Genomic DNA, 16,910 nt, shown 5'->3' on the forward strand with positions numbered 1-16,910 from the left:
AGCAGAGATTCATGGGTCTGTAGAAAGATTAATGCGCAAAGCACTGCTGCCATCATACGATAGCAAACACTCTTGCTGAGAACCTGTGAAAAATCACTAAGCAGGTCAAAGGCTTCTATCCTGTCATTCATCAACCACTCTGGTGCGGAAATAGATTATAGCAACAGTAAGGCTGAAGTTTTAAGTTTCACATTTAAGAAATCATTCACAAGGAGAATCGTGCAAATGTTCTGTCATTTGACCACTGCACACTCTCCTGTTAGGAAGATATGGTAACAGGCATCCCTAGTGTAGAGAAGCAAGTGACAGAGTTGCAAACAAATAAGCCGTCAGGTCTGGATGAAATCCCAATTTGGTTTTACAAAGAGTTCTCTATGGCATTGGCCTCTTACTTACCTCGCATTTATCATGAATCTCTTGCCCAGTGCAAAGTTCCAATTGACTGAAAAAAAAAAAAAGCACGGGTGCCTCCAGTATATGTTGTTGTTGTTGTTGTTCTATCCTGTGCAAGCTTCTTCATCTCCCAGTACCTACTACAACCTACATACTTCTGAATCTGTTTAGTGTATTCATCTCTTGGTCTCCCTCTACGATTTTTACCCTCCATGCTGCCCTCCAATACTAAATTGGTGATCCCTTGATGCCTCAGAACATGTCCTACCAACCGATCCCTTCTTCTAGTCAAGTTGTGCCACAAACTCCTCTTCTTCCCAATTCTATTCAATACTTCCTCATTAGTTATATGATCTACCCATCTAATCTTCAGCATTCTTCTGTAGCACCACATTTCGAAAGCTTCTATTCTCTTCTTGTCCAAACTAGTTATCGCCCATGTTTCACTTCCATACATGGCTACGCTCCATACAAATACTTTCAGAAACAACTTCCTGACACTTAAATCTATACTCGATGTTAACAAATTTTTCTTCTTCAGAAACGCTTTCCTTGCCATTGCCAGTCTACATTTTATATCCTCTCTACTTCGACCATCATCAGTTATTTTGCTCCCAAGATAGCAAAACTCCTTTACTATTTTAAGTGCCTCATTTCCTAATCTAATTCCCTCGGCATCACCCGACTTAATTCGACTACATTCCATTATCCTCGTTTTGCTTTTGTTGATGTTCATCTTATACCCTCCTTTCAAGACACTGTCCATTCTGTTCAACTGCTCTTCCAAGTCCTTTGCTGTCTCTGACAGAATTACAATGTCATCGGCAAACCTCAAAGTTTTTATTTCTTCTCCATGGATTTTAATACCTACTCCAAATTTTTCTTTTGTTTCCTTCACTGCTTGCTCAATATACAGATTGAATAACATCGGGGATAGGCTACAGCCCTGTCTCACTCCCTTCCCAACCACTGCTTCCCTTTCATGCCCCTCGACCTATAACTGCCATCTGGTTTCTGTACAAATTGTAAATAGCCTTTCGCTCCCTGTATTTTACCCCTGCCAACTTCAGAATTTGAAAGAGAGTATTCTAGTCCCTCCAGTATATAAGAAAGGTAAAAGAATGGACACGCAAAATTACAGAGCAATATCCTTAACATTGGTTTGATGCAGAATTCTTGAACATATTCTCAGTTTGAATATAATAGATTTCCATTAGATGTAAAAGTTTCTGTCCACAAATCAGCATGGTTTCAGAAAGCACCGCTCGTGCGAAATTCGGCTTGCCCTTTTCTCAACCTTCAAACTATGGATGAAGGGCAATAAGCATAGTCCATATTTCAGGATTTACAGAAAACATCTGACACAGTGCCCCACTGCAGACTGTTAATAAAGGTGATATGGAAGAGGTTTCTTAATACGTGAGTGGCCCAAAAACTTCTTAAGTAACAGAACCCAGTACATTCTCCTCAATGTCGGGTGTTCATCAGAGACAAGGGCATAACCATGAGTGACTCTAGGAAGTGGGATACAACAGCCATTATTCTCTACATACATAAATGATCTTATGGACAAAGTGTTTGCTCACGATGCTGTGGTGTTATGGAAGGTGTTGCCACTGAGTAACTATAGGAGGATAAAAGATGACTTAGACAAAATTTCTAGTTGGTGTGATGAATGGCAGCTAGTTCTAAGTGTAGAAAAATGTAAGTTAATGCACATGAGTTAGAAAAATAATCCTGAAATGTTCAAATACAGCACTAGGTAGTGTGTTGCTTGACACAATCATGTTGATTAAGTATCTAGGCAAAGTGATATGAATAGGAATGAACACTTAAGGATTGACTAGAGAAGGCGAATGGTCAACTTTGGTTTATTGGGAGACTTTTAGGAAAGTGAAGTTCATCTGTAATGGAGGCCACAATAGGTACACTAGTAAGACTCATTCTTAAGTGCTTGAAATCTGCAACAGGTCAGACTGAAGTGAGACATCAAAGCAAGTCAGAGGCGGGCTCCTAGATTTTTTACTGGTAGGTTCGAACAACATGCACATATTATGGAGATGCTTTTGGAACTCAAATGTGAATCCGTTAAGTGAAGGCAACATTCCTGTTGAGGAACACTACTGAGAACATACAGAGAACCAGCATTTGAAGCTGACTGCAGAGCAATTCTACAGCCACCAACATACATTTCCAGTAAGGACTGTGAAGATGAGAGAAATTAGGACTCGTACAGAGTTTTCCCTTGCTCTATTTGCTAGTGGAACAGGAACAAAAATGACTAGTAGTGGCACACGGTATTCTCCACCACATACCATACAGCGGCTGGCAGAGTATTTGTGTAGATGTGGTGGTGTGCTCAGGCCTTGTGCAGCACTTTTAAAATCTAAGTTCAATGAAAGTCAGTTAGCAGAGAACCACTTATTCATATTCAAGAAAATGATGTTAATTGTGTTTTCAGTGTTGAAGTTTCCTTATTAGGTTTATTATAACGCTTACACTGTCAGGAAAGAGAACTATTTCAGTACCTTAGATTGCAATGACAGTTATTTTACATATAACAAGAAAACCACCAGCTCCAATATTGATCCCTGTTGTCCACATACAGTGATTAGTCTCCACTCTGAGGATGTTGCATCATGATGAACATTCCCTGGCTTACTTAATTTGGCACTGCATTCTTTTCAGTAGAAAAAGTGAAAAGCCGTTATCAGCATGATCTCTGATACCAAATTACTTGAGATTCCCTATGCAAATTCTGTGCCATACAAACAAATGTTTTTAACAAGTAACACAAAATATCACTTGGCAATATTTTGTCATTTAATTTTTGTATATCCTGATTTCCAAATTGAACACTGGCATGTTCTATGGAGAATCTTCTGAAGCTCAAAATCAGGATCATGAAAGTTGACTTCTTATCACAGGACTTACATTTACAAATCATCTGGTACCTGTCAGAAATTTGTATTACAGTTACAATAATGTTTATGATAATAAATAGAAGTATAAAAGTGAAAATATCATTCTGGAAATAGAAATATAACTTTAAAATGATATTTCTACAGGTAAACAGCTATATGAGGTGTGTTTAGAAATTTTGTAATTTCACTGGTTGTATTAAGTCGATTCGTGCAATTTTTTTTTTTGTTGTTTTGGTAAACGTGTCTGAAATGTATCAGTACAGTGGTAGCCATATTGGATGTTTACCCTGTTGTCAGCTGTCAACAGGGGTGGTGGCAAGGGGAGGGGGGGAGGCTATGGGGGCTAGAGCTGCCCCCTCCCCCCAACAGAGTATCATATTACACTGGATAAAATGACTTCATAAATCAGCAAATATATTACTCCAACAGATTCAATCATTTTTTTATTATTATGTGGCAATATAGGTTGCAATGTATTTCAAACACATTTTAACAAAGAATAAGAGCGGCAAATAGCTTACTATCGAAACCAATAAATATCATTTAACTTAAAATGGGCGTCTTATTGTTTATTAATACACATTTTTTACCCTGGCCTCCTAAACAGTAACCAAATTTTACGAATTTGTCAGTGGAGGACCACAATTTTCCTTTTGTTTTTTGTTAAGTGATATTCCACCTCCCCCCCCCTCCCCTCCCCTGGCAGCAGACTTCTAGAATCATCCACGGCTGTCAAGGTTACATGTGTGTGCTTACAAGAGGCGATCATAGACTTGTTTTAAAAATAGATCAGAGAATTTTTACTGAATTTTGCAATAAAAATGGAATAAAATCAACAAAGTTTTGGAAATGTTGAATACTGCTTTGGATCAGTCAGCTACAAGTAAAACGTAAGTGAACTACGTCCACAATAGATAAAAGACAGTAACTACATGTTCATAATAGCCACTATGCAGAATTCTGTACGATGCACGTCAACTACCAAACTATGTCCAAGAATGAAACGGAACACTCATCTGCAGAGCTTTGTGCCGAACACAATACAGTGATTTCAACAGCTACTTGACGACTCATGTCACATAGATTACCTCCACAATGACTCCTCTGAACTGTCCCTCCAGACTGCCCTAGGCTTTCACAATCCCTGCCAGAATAGCTCAGTGTTCTCCTCTTATTTCATTTTTAATCAACTTGTCCTTCACATGTGAGTGATTTTCCTCCCAAAGCACTTGGTAGCCATCACTAGTAAGGCTACAGAATATCATCATTTTGTTCTCAGAAACATAGATCAGTTGCAATGGAAAAATTAACACTGGTGCAAATGAAATAAATATGTGATGTTGTGGAACACATTCTTGTAGAATTTCACCACACAGAAAGTATGATTACAAAGAGTAAAGACAACCATTAAGTACTGTACTGTATCTCAGTTACTGATGTGCTCTGCATCTTCCTTCAATGTTTAATGGACTGATGACATGCATGTCACTGATGCAGTTCCTGCCTCCCGCAATCACTTTTATTTAAACTTTGTAATTTCTGTAGTGTTCTGCGACTGACTTACAGAATATTGTAATTTACTAGAATAGTCTGTGTATGTATAAATATAAGAACTCAGGCAGGTAGTTCAGCTCCGCATGTACTTCATGTATGCTCAGTAAACACACTTTCAGTGTAAAGTGTTACTTCGCCATGTCAATCACAGCGAGTACAACACACAACATGCCACACTATGTTTCCATTCAGGGTATCTGAGGCGTGTTGTGCGCTAGTTTAAAGAAAAAAGACAAAGGTTTGATAATTATTACTCTGCACGATATCAAACAACAAGGGAGTTCTATGATGCTAGACTATCACCAATGACTACAGCTGACCTATGGGATGTAGATCACTGCTACATCCTGGTCGAGGGGTCTCTACAACATGCCCCAATTGTTTCATATCACCACAGGTTTCAACCACCTACCCAGGAACCAAAATCAGGAAAACTAAATGAGGGGATCATCTATGGAGATGAAACCACCACAGACGAAAATTCTCTATGGACAACAATGGCCAAAGCAACAGGAAATCACACTGATATAATCAATGAGCTCCTTAGTCCCACATCAGCGGCCACTTTACAAACCCTGATGGGAATGGTTTGGTGACATATCAACTAGTTTTTCCATCAAAGATTTTCTGTGTCCAATGAGTCATTGTCAATGCCTGGAAGAGCAGGACAACTGCCTCCAGCACAACTGGATCCAGAAGCCAGTCCTTCAGCTCCAGCACCATGGGAGTTTTTGACATGCCCAGATGTGGAAATGGCAGAAGAAAATATTCATCACCATCTCCAGCACTGGTGGAAAGCAGCATTATGCAGTAGTTATCAGCAGCTACACCTCCAGACCACATCGGCCAGATGCAAGACACTGAAGAGTTTTCCAGCCATACTAGGCATCTTTGGGGAAAAGGGATCTTATATTATTGCCCTCAATGGACAAAGATACACTGATGGCAGAGACCACATTCATCATATGTCAGACAGTTTGGACTCATGTGGTATTAACTATACCATGTGACCATTGGCCAAGCAACAGTGATATTTGTGGAGCTACAGAGAAGCCGATATAACTAGCAACAGAGCAGGCTGGAGTTAGTTTCCCTTTGGACAGTCACCTCAACCTGATCTTTGCCAGCTATGCTACACCAGTCACCTTGTTGCCACTGCAGCTGGACTCTGCAAACTTTGTCATTTCAGTCTGCTGTACTGCCCCAGAACTTTGACCCTGTCAATAGTTTTCAAAAACAGGTGATAGACTTTGATGGAAAACTCTGAACTTACTCACATTATTATCAAGTATCACTAATTGCACCTGGAACTTCAGGCATCAGTTCCTTCTTCTTTGCTTATTTTCTTGTGGATTTCAATTTTTCCTCAACACAACAATCCAGTGATTTAAATTGTACTAATGTCTCATTGCCAGTAAATACTGTAGCTGTAAAAGTGTTTGTTTATTTGCTGCATGTTATAGTTGTATGGTGAAAACCAGGAGTCATGGAAAAGCATTCTAGAAAATTATAAACTATGTTTGTCAGAGGATACCTTCAGCTTCTTCCCACGTGGAAGATCTTCCATCCTCGCAGCCTGCAGAGAAGTTTTATGACAGGAAAAAGTGCCCATTGACAGACCGATCACAGCTACAGCTGATACTGAATCCATCCACAGATAGGACAAACAAACCACACACAGTTAAGTGATGGGGAGGGATCCAGCATTAAGTTAACAAAAAGGACAGGAAAATCAACTTCTTGAACCTAGGCGAAAAAAACCAATGAAACAGCATTCCCTCATTCACAAACTCATGTAGCCATGGGCTGGTGTCGTGTGTTCACAATCTTAGTGTTAAGCGAAATACTGATGGTGGTGAATTCACACTCCTGTTTTATATTATTTAAGTTTTGATGTTGTCAAAGCTGTGGGAGTTTGTTGCTATCACAGATCTCAGATCAACTGCATGAAAAATGTAATTCTGAAATTTTCAAAAAATGCTTTTCAAATGCCATATTTTCCTGAATTTGAATTCTAAAGTGATGAGCTATCCCATGGAAGAGAGAGGGAAGGGAGACTGTTAACATACTCTACCCCCCCCCCCCCCCCCCCAAGGGACCGATCCTGTGCCTGAATATCAAGATCAAGTGAGACAACAGCTGATTTGTTTGAGCCACTTGCAAACACAGCCCTGTTTCCTGTAAAGTTACAATGGTGGTAGCCTTACAACCTGAAATTCTGAAGTGTTTATCCTGCAAACACAAGCATTGTGGTCTTTCTTGAGCACAAGTTTCAGGTCCTTTACAAGTGTCTTGAACTTTTGAGACTGCCTATGTTCCACTGCAGTACAACAGTCACTTTAGCAATGATATTTCTCTTATTACCTTACTTTTCTCTTGACTTGCTCAGCACTTTGGATGGCTGGAAATGAGGAAATAGAAGTTGTTTGTTTCCTCTGTCCTCTGACAGACTTAAATTCCCATATGTTGTGTCCAAAGGAAGCCATATAACCCATCAGGCATAAGTAATGTGAGATGTCCCAACACTTCAAGTGTGTGTGTGTGTGTGTGTGTGTGTGTGTGTGTGTGTGAGTGGGGAGGGAGGGGGGGGGGGGAGACGGAGGGGGCGGGGGAGATGGCAACTTGTTGATATCTCCTTGTATTTAGAACTAACTTGTATAGACTTTATAACATTCTAAGACTGGTAATGATCACTCAGTTTGGAATGATGAGTTTCACGCAATGTAGACCTAACTAATGAAGATTGAGCCTTACATGGAGAAGTGGCGGAGACAACTAGCAATTCAAAAGTCAATAACAACTTATAAAAAAATTTTAACCGTATTTGGAGAAGGCTAGATCGCTACTCACCATAGAGATGACCCACTGAGTCACAGACAGGCACAACAAAAAGACAGTTGCGCATTATGCTTTCCACCAAAGCCTTCTTCAGCAATGAAAACACATACACATTCACACAAGCAAGCACACATCATGCACAAACGACTGCTACCACTGCCAATTCCAACCAGAATGATAAGCAATACTAGAAGCAAGCTGCCAATGGTAGCAGTCATGTGTGCTGAGGTGTGCTTGTTGTGTGTGTGTGTTTTCTTCGATGAAGGTTTTGGCCAAAAGCTATAATGTGGAACAGTCTTTTCGTTGTGACTGTCTGTGACTCAATGGGTCCTCTATATGGTGAATATAATATTGTTGATATTTCAACCAGGAGTTTCCATTGTTTCGTAACAAAATTTTCCAACAGATAACATACCATCATGTACTACCTCACACAAATAATAGGTTCGTAATTAACAATATACTTTATCTGCCTCAGAATACTTGACTAAACTCTTTGCTAAGCAAATTATAGGCAGTACTTCATTAAAAAATAACATTTTTTATGATATTTCTGTAACCGAAATTCACATTTGCATTTAAAACATCATTTCTGTTATAACAAAGGGAAAAAAAACCTGGCAATTGCACAGTTTGAAATAATCATGGTACTAGACTCAAAATAAGTTGTCAACTACAATTCCCTCCAAGATCATCAGCTACGTAGATCTTTTGAAATAATTCAAGCAAAGCATTCTGTTTAATATAATTCATTATGGATATAAGGTAATGGCTGTTATGCTTTTATAGTAACAATTGGTAGCTTTCAACTGTAATTTTTGTCCTACACACAACTCAACCTTTTAGCATTTTAATCTCAAGAGCCATTTTACAACCTGATGATGAGAGCATTGTCGCTCAAAAGATGTTAATGAGTTGTGTGTAGGACAAAAAGTTATGGTTGAAAGTTACTAATTATTACTGTAAAAGCATTCTGTACCTCTTAATGTAGTGGCTGATAAAACTACATAATTTAGCAGCAACTACTTACATGCAGCACTGGTACAGAGGTGCTAGTATGTCCAGATGGTCTTGTTTTGGGTGTCCAAAACTGAAAAGAATTACCATCATGTAATGATTGTAGCAAAAGGAGATGTTCTAGAGAATGTGGAACTTTATAATGTTTTAGTATGTCAAACTATAACTTGCATAACATTACCTCTTTCCATTATCCAAAAGCAAAACCATTGAATTAGAAACATTATCAAAAACTTCATAGTGATGTCGATCTCCATTGTCAATCAGGAAATCAAAAACTGCTGCATCAATAAGGTCTAAAATTCTAGTACTCTTCTGTGGATTATACAAGCGTGAAGTCATAACCTTTGTGCAGTAGTTATTATCAACTTCCCACCTGCATGAAAAAATTATGATTTAGCAAAGATTTTTCACAATTAATAAAGGCATTTAAATGTTTGTTATGAAGCTATACAAATGGGCAATAAATTCATCAGGAATTCAACTTATTCTAAAAATCTGATCTGTGCTTATTCCAAAGTGATTGTTTTCAGTTTCATTAAAACAACACTTCAATTTCGGTGCTCGCACTATTACATGTTTACAAATATTTTGCTACATGAATGAATATGGAAATTTGGAGTATATTTTAACTTACGCATATGACTACTAAGTCTTTTCTTTCAGTAGAACCATCCAACTTTATGAGGGTATATCTTTTACATAAATACATACACATACAAACCTGTGGTTCTGTTGACAACTGCATTTAGGTTTGAAGTTTTCATTTACCTTCCACAAATGTTCATTGTGCTCTCCACAAGGCACACGACAAACATCCAGGTGATAGTGATACTTGTCCAATACTTTTATGAGCATTTCTAAACCTACATCCTACATGCGTACTCTGTAATTCATAATTTAAGTGTTTGACAGAGGGTCCAATGACCCACTTTCAGATTATTCATTGGCTGTTGTACTAACAAATAGCGCTTGGGCAAAAATGAACACCTAAATCTTTTTGTGTGAGCTTTCGTTTCTCTTATTTCATCATGATCATCATTTCTCCCTAAGAAAGTGAGGGTCAAGAAAGTATTTTCGCATTTGGAGGAGAAAGCTGGTAACTGAAATTTCGTAAAAAGATTTCACCACATCGAAAAATGCCTTTGTATTTTGTGATAAGAAACAAATTGCCCTTCTTTGAACTTTTTCAATGTCCTCCATTGATCCTATCTGGTATGGATCCCATACCATGCAGCAAAATTTCAGAAAAGGATGGATAAGTATAGTGTAGGCAGTGTCTTTAGTAGATTTGGTGTATCTAAGTATTCTGTCAATGAACTGGAGTCTTTGGTTTGCTTTTCCACAACGTTTTCTATGTGATTGTTCCAACTTAATTTTTTTCTAATTGAATGCTATTTAGTTGAACTGACAACCTCTAAATTTAACAGAATTTTTTTTTAGTACTCATGCGGAGGACCTCATACTTTTTATTGATCATGATTAATTGCAGCTCACCATACATATATATCTTGTCTAAATCACTCTGCAATTCTTTCTGATCTTCTGATGACTTTACTCTAGTCTAGTTTGGTAAATGACAGAATCATCTGCAAACAATTTAAGAGGGCTGCTCAGATAGTCTTCTAAATCGTTTATGTAGACTAAGAACAGCAAAAGGTCTATAACACTTCTCCGGGGGAAGGTTTTACTAGATGACTTCCATCAATCACTCAAAACTGTGACCTTTCTGAAAGGAAATCGTGGATTCTGTGGCACAAATGAGACAATACCCCATAGGCACACAATTTGATTAGAAGACACTTGTGAGGAATGGTGTCAAAAGTCTTATGGAAGCTTCAGATCTCAAGTCAATAGCACTCGTTTTCCTTGTGGAAACTATTAAAAGCATTTAAGTCTGCACTAAGTTACAAGGATCTGTAAACTGTTGACAATATTGGAGATCTTGCATTGTTTTAAATCTGGTATGCTGTTTTTGTTGTTTCTTTAACAATGTCCTGACTTGTTCTTTGCACCACAGGGATCTGTTCCATCTTTTATTAATTTACTGTTATTTGGGGTTCCTGCATTTTCTGCTGTTGCTATGCAGTGTCACAGAGTACCCAAAGGTGTTGGAATGAGAGGCACATAGACAGAGTCTTTCACAAACACAAGAAAAAGTCATATACTGTGAAATCAAGTGATCTTTTAGGCCAAAATCTCAATGCAAGAGCTTTACATCACTCACAGCCATTCATCATTGAAGTCACTCATTGTTACTAAATATTCTTACATGCAAGTATCAGTGCGACTGCCTTTCGTCCTGTTGAAAAATTAAAGACCTTTTGTTCCTGTGTTTGCGCCATCTTGACTTGACACCCACATTGGATAATGAACAAGTGAGCTAACACCACAAGGGACTCTCCTATCAGCAACCAAATGAACTTTTAGTTTCATCACAGCAACAATAGTTACTTAAGTTTCCTCTGAGTCTTTTGTGGTTGCATGCTTCAATAAACTCTTCTTGGTCTACAATCCGTGTCACTTCAAATAAAACACTTGAGCTTTCGACAGGTGTCTCCACCACCATCATCATCAAGAGTTAAAATCACTACTACCGAAGCTGACACAGTGCTCTGCTTATACAGATGCAAAGGCAGTGTCTGGAACCTTCCAGAAAGGGCTAGAGTGAAGCATGCACAGAAGGCAAGTTGGACTACTACTAGCAGCGATGTCCTGCTGCAGAACTGAGGGGTCTCAAATGGCGCAAGTGGCCAGCATAATGTCTGAAATTGTCACTCCACATATCTACAAGTGTCAAGCCTCCAGTTTTGCTTTCCAGTTTTGCTTTCACTCAATGTCAAAAGCCCACCCCCAACCTGTACACAAGAAAGTGGTCCCGAGCACTAGTTTACTTTCCATCAAAACTGGATGTTGCATGAAAGATGTGATGAGCAATATTTGTTTGGGTCAAATCCAGCTACACATTACAAAAGCAAAATTGCAGATATCTCCCATAACACCAGAGAACAGCATGTGACGACTCTTAGGAGAGATACCTGATACATTTGCTACAACTTTCATTTATACAGTCTGCGTAGAGGTAGTTTTTCTATTTACTACTCTTCTGGATGCCAGTGTGCAGACTGTCATATACATACTGATGGCATAATACCATGATACACACTTTAGTTCAGCATAGGGAATCCACTTTGTAACCCAATATTCTAAAACCTCTCTCATTTATGAAACACGTACATTCATAAAGCCAAAATGCATAGTTTTCAGAGCAGATTACAAACAACAGTGATTATGAAAACAGTGTTCCAGGAAACAAGTAACATTCTCTTTCCATTAAAATAAATTTTTTTTGAATCTGTAAATGTTCTGTTAAGGACTTTAAATCTTAATTCTTAGAAAACAATCCTCCAAATATCAGCTGGTTGCTTGGGTGTGAACACTGCCCAGCAGAACACTGGAACCACTAGGAATGCTTTTGTTTGATACTGTAGGAACCACTGACTTTTCAGACCAGCCTAATACAACTGAGGTGTGTGTGTGTGTGTGTGTGTGTGTGTGTGTGTGTGTGTGTGTGAGAGAGAGAGAGAGAGAGAGTGCTCCAGGGTGATCACCACAGCATGCCCAGAGCTCTTAGCTCCAGAACAACAGCTGACAGATCACTCCACACTTATTCATTGGCAAAGTCATGAACAACCAACACCAGGAAAACAGTAATCTCCAGCAGTCAGCAGATTATTAACTGCCACAGCATGAGGAACAGTGTGTGCAGTTGTCAGGTGTGCATTACACAAAATAACTGGGGCGATAATACATGGTGCGGTCACATTAATGCCGCTATCCAAAACTGGTGCCGAGGCAACTATGGTGCACCGCAGGCCACAAACAACAGGAGTGAACAATGGATTGGGAGATGTGTACAGTCGAATTGACGTAATACTGTTGAGAAATTGACTGATCAAATGAACCACGGGGCTACCAACAGTGGCTTCTCAATGACCATTCAGAGAACATTGCCGTGTATGAGCCCTCGCCAGACCAGAATGAATGGGTGACAAAGCACATGGGTGCAGATTGCCATGTTTCTGTGTGGGAAACGACAACAGCAGCCTCCCGCGCCCAGCACTCAAGTCTGCCAACAGCACCAGCCTGGGCAACTAGCACGATGTTTAGCGGTAGCCATTACAATGCAGTTTCTGGTGGATACTGGCTTTACTTGGACAACTACCAACCAGTATCCTATATGCCACATCCGAGATTTTGCATGCCAACTAACTGAGTGCACCGTTTTCTTGACATTAGGTCTAGCAAAAACATTATCAAATACCTATTGCAAGAGAGGCCATCCATAAAACTGCAATAGCTATGGCCTCTGGATTATTTGAGTTTCCATACCTGTCGTATGGCCTACAGAAAGTGGCGTAGACTGTTCAGCGCTTTTATGAACTTCCCGCGAGACCGCTACGGTCGCAGGTTCAAATCCTGCCTCGGGCATGGATGTGTGTGATGTCCTTAGGTTAGTTAGGTTTAACTAGTTCTAAGTTCTAGGGGACTAATGACCTCAGCAGTTGAGTCCCATAGTGCTCAGAGACATTTGAACCATTTTATGAACTTCCAACATGCAGAATTATCGGTATGTGCTGTAACTATTCATTGCACATTTTTGACATGGTTTTCACGCCTTCAGAAATACCATTTTTGATAATGTTATGATGATATGAAAATGGGTCTCAGCCCAAAACTAGTCGTCGAGTGGATAAAAAAACTTTGGACTGGTTTCTCATAATACTGATTTTCAGCACTTTATCGATGAAGTTTTGTAGGGATTGGACAAATGTTTTGCATACGTACATGATGTATTTGTGGCATCCACAGCCTCAGAAGATGAAAGACATCTATGCATAGTTGACTACAGAAATCTCGTAAGCCTGGCTAAATGCGCAATCGGTGCTAATGAAGTAACATTCCTGATATATTGGGTTTCTGCAACCAGTACATATCTGCCAGCTGAGTGCATCAATGCACTTCCAACTTACCCAGTCCTGAAAATGATGCATGAAGTGTGTCGGTACTTGGGGATAAACTTTTGCCATTGTTTTTAACGCTGAGCTACTGAGGCCCAGACACCACTCCATACCTGCCACAAAGTGCATGGTTCCATTCTTGTCACTGGACTGAAGAACTACAGTCAGCATTTGAAGCCTGCCGGACAGGTCTCATGCCAGCAACCCTCTTTACACATCCAATTACCAATGCCCCACTAGAAATTTTCTCAGACACCTCATCCCACACTGTTCGTGCTGTCCTGCAACAGTATGTAAATAGGTACTGGCAACCTCTAGGTTTATTCTCCAAGAAGGTCACAGAGAAGCAGCACTCTTGGCCACCATTTTACACAGAATTTTTATTGGCTCATGAAGAATTAGAAACTTCCAGTTCATGGTGGAAGGGCATGCGTTCCCTACACAGCATGTTTAAAAAAAAGTGTCACATATTCCTACAGGAGCTAGTTTTGGACAAAACTAGAAAAAAAAAGTTTCTGTAATTTTATGTCCGGAAACCAATATCGGTTGAAAGATGGGCTGTTAAGAGTTGCTGTATCAACCATACTCTTGTGTCTCAGTCCTGCACGAGCAGTGACTTTATCCCTATCATACGTGAAGCAGGCAAGCTCTTCAACCAGCAGACCACCTGGCTCGATAACAGTTCCGCCATTGACTTCTACAACACATTACTTAAGATCTGCAGTTCACAGTCTGCATTTTATTTACAGGTAACGCATGATTCACGAGAGATGGCAAATTATCACAATACACACAAGTAGTCAGATGCAAATCCGCCGAGAGACCTGCAGGGCCCTCACCAAGGCCAGGCCGCCGAAATCGAACATCACAACCGAGGAGACGCTTGCACTCAAGAAACTACGGGAAGACAACAGCATTGTGGTACTGCCAGCAGACAAAGGGAACTCCACTGTCATCTTGCAGCGGGTGGATTATGATGAGAAAGTACGCCAACTTCTGGAGGACCCTGCATACAGAATTCAGGAGTGTGACCCCACAGACAAGGTGGCCAAGAAGACTAGTGCTCTCTTGAAGGAAACAGGGATGCCCGATAAGATCATCGGACAACTACGGGAATAAGCTCCAGTGCCACCTAGACTGTATGGTCTGCCTAAAATACATAAGGAGGGCGTGCCCCTACGTCCTATTGTCAGTAATATTGGGGCACCTACGTACACAACAGCCAAGTACTTGGAAGGTCTCCTGTCTCCATATGTGGGGAAATGTATTCACCACATCCGCAACTCAGAAGATTTCCTGCAACGCCTCAAGCAACTGCACATCACAGATTCGGACATCATGGTTAGTTTTGATGTGGTATCGCTGTTCACCAGGGTCCCACTGAAGGACTCACTAGAACTGATTGCAGAGGAATTTGACGATGCTCTTTGGACCTGTTCAGTCATACACTGACATCCACGTATTTCATGTACAGAAACCAATATTACGAGCAAACTGAAGGTGTAGCTATGGGCAGCCCACTGTCCCCTGTGGTTGCCAACATGTTTATGGAGAGTTTTGAGGAGAGGGCATTGGAGACAGCCACATTTAAACCCACATGCTTCTTTAGGTATGTGGATGACACCTTCGTGATCTGGCCACATGGGATGGACAGGCTCAATGAGTTTCTTGAACATCTTAACTCATGCCACCCTAATATCAAGTTCACCATGGAACTGGAGAAGAATGGCCAGCTGCTATTTCTGGATGTACTAGTCCAGAGGAAAGCAGATGGATCAATTGGCCACAGTGTGTACCGAAAACCAACACACACTGATTTATATCTGCAGGCCAGCAGCTGTCACCACCCTGCACAGAAGAATGGGGTTGTGAAGACTTTGGTCCACAGAGCACGTGCCCTGTCAGACCAAGAGAATCTACCTATAGAGATAGAACATCTCAAAACAGTTTTCTCCAAGAATGGATACACGGACAGACAAATTGAGAGGGCACTCCAATCAGCCACTATACCACAGGTTCCTGAAGAAGACCAAGATGAAGCAAAGAAGGTGGCATATCTGCCCTATGCTGGCTCTATTTCTGCCAGAATCAGTAGGATCCTCCGTAAACACAATATCAAGTGTGTTTTCTGTCCATCCAACAAGATCGGGGGACTGCTGGGGAGTGTCAAAGACGACCTGGGGTTACGAAAACCAGGGATTTACAATATACCTTGTCAATGTGGCATGTCCTACATTGGCCAGACGACAAGAACTGTGGAGATCAGGTGCAAAGAACATCAGAGGCACACTAGATTAAGACAGGTAACTAAGTCAGCCATTGCTGAACACTGTCTAGAACTAGATCATGCCATGAAGTATGAGGATACCAAGATTCTAGCACAAACACCCAGATTTTGGGACAGTGTTATAAGAGAATCGATAGAAATTAAAATGGCTGACGTTCTTATGAACCGTGACACAGGGTACCAGCTAAGCAGAGCCTGGGATCCAGCTCTGGAATTGTTAAAGGAGCAACGGGGCCAGCTGCAACACTACACAAACAGAAGAACCAGAGACATGGAGATGGAAAACGAGCCCCTGACGGACTGCCAGGCGCACCAGACCGAAGTTGGAACACCCAGAAGTGGGACTGGTGGGCGCGGACCGCAGAGGGAACATCCAGAGCCGCAGAGGACGAAAAACGGAGCGGCAACACTCCAACAGGTCGTGGTGAGCGGGCGCGGACCGCAGGGGGAACGCTTGGTACCCCAGACCATAGATGAAACCCCCAGGAGCGGGTTTGGTGGGCGCGGACCGCAGAGGGAACACCTAGAACCGTGGTGGATGGAAAACGGAGCAGCAACGCTCCAGCAGGTCGCAGGGAATGGGTGTGGACCACAGAGGAAGTGCCTGCAGCCGTTGGTGGAGGGGGAAGGCCATAGGCATAAATACTGGACCAGGTCCACTCGAGGAGCAGTCTCAGGTCGCACCTGATGAAGGTCACGAGGTACGTGACCGAAATATCGTGCAAGTACGACGCCGATATCTGGCAGAACACCCGACAACCCAAGATGTCATTAGATCACTGGAAAAGCCTGAAGAGTTACAATATGCAAGCTGTTTTAAAAATTTCCCCACCGACGTTTCATCTATGGAGGAAAGCATTTCCACACCTGTGGATT

At 40.9% G+C, this 16,910-nt stretch overlaps 1 protein-coding gene across 1 annotated transcript in view; it reads right to left on the reverse strand.

Annotated features, from left to right (window-relative positions):
- The window catches only part of LOC126183750 (glycosaminoglycan xylosylkinase), a 128,380-nt gene that overhangs the window by 12,301 nt on the left and 99,169 nt on the right, over positions 1-16,910 (reverse strand). Inside the window, exons 7-8 of the mRNA XM_049925972.1 lie at positions 8,908-9,102; positions 8,740-8,799 (exon numbers count right to left, since the gene is read on the reverse strand). Of these exons, the coding sequence (XP_049781929.1) occupies positions 8,740-8,799; positions 8,908-9,102 (255 nt within the window). The remainder of the gene's footprint in view (positions 1-8,739; positions 8,800-8,907; positions 9,103-16,910) is intronic.

Source organism: Schistocerca cancellata, chromosome 4 (genome assembly GCF_023864275.1).
Source record: "Schistocerca cancellata isolate TAMUIC-IGC-003103 chromosome 4, iqSchCanc2.1, whole genome shotgun sequence".
In the NCBI taxonomy this organism is placed as follows: domain Eukaryota; kingdom Metazoa; phylum Arthropoda; class Insecta; order Orthoptera; family Acrididae; genus Schistocerca; species Schistocerca cancellata.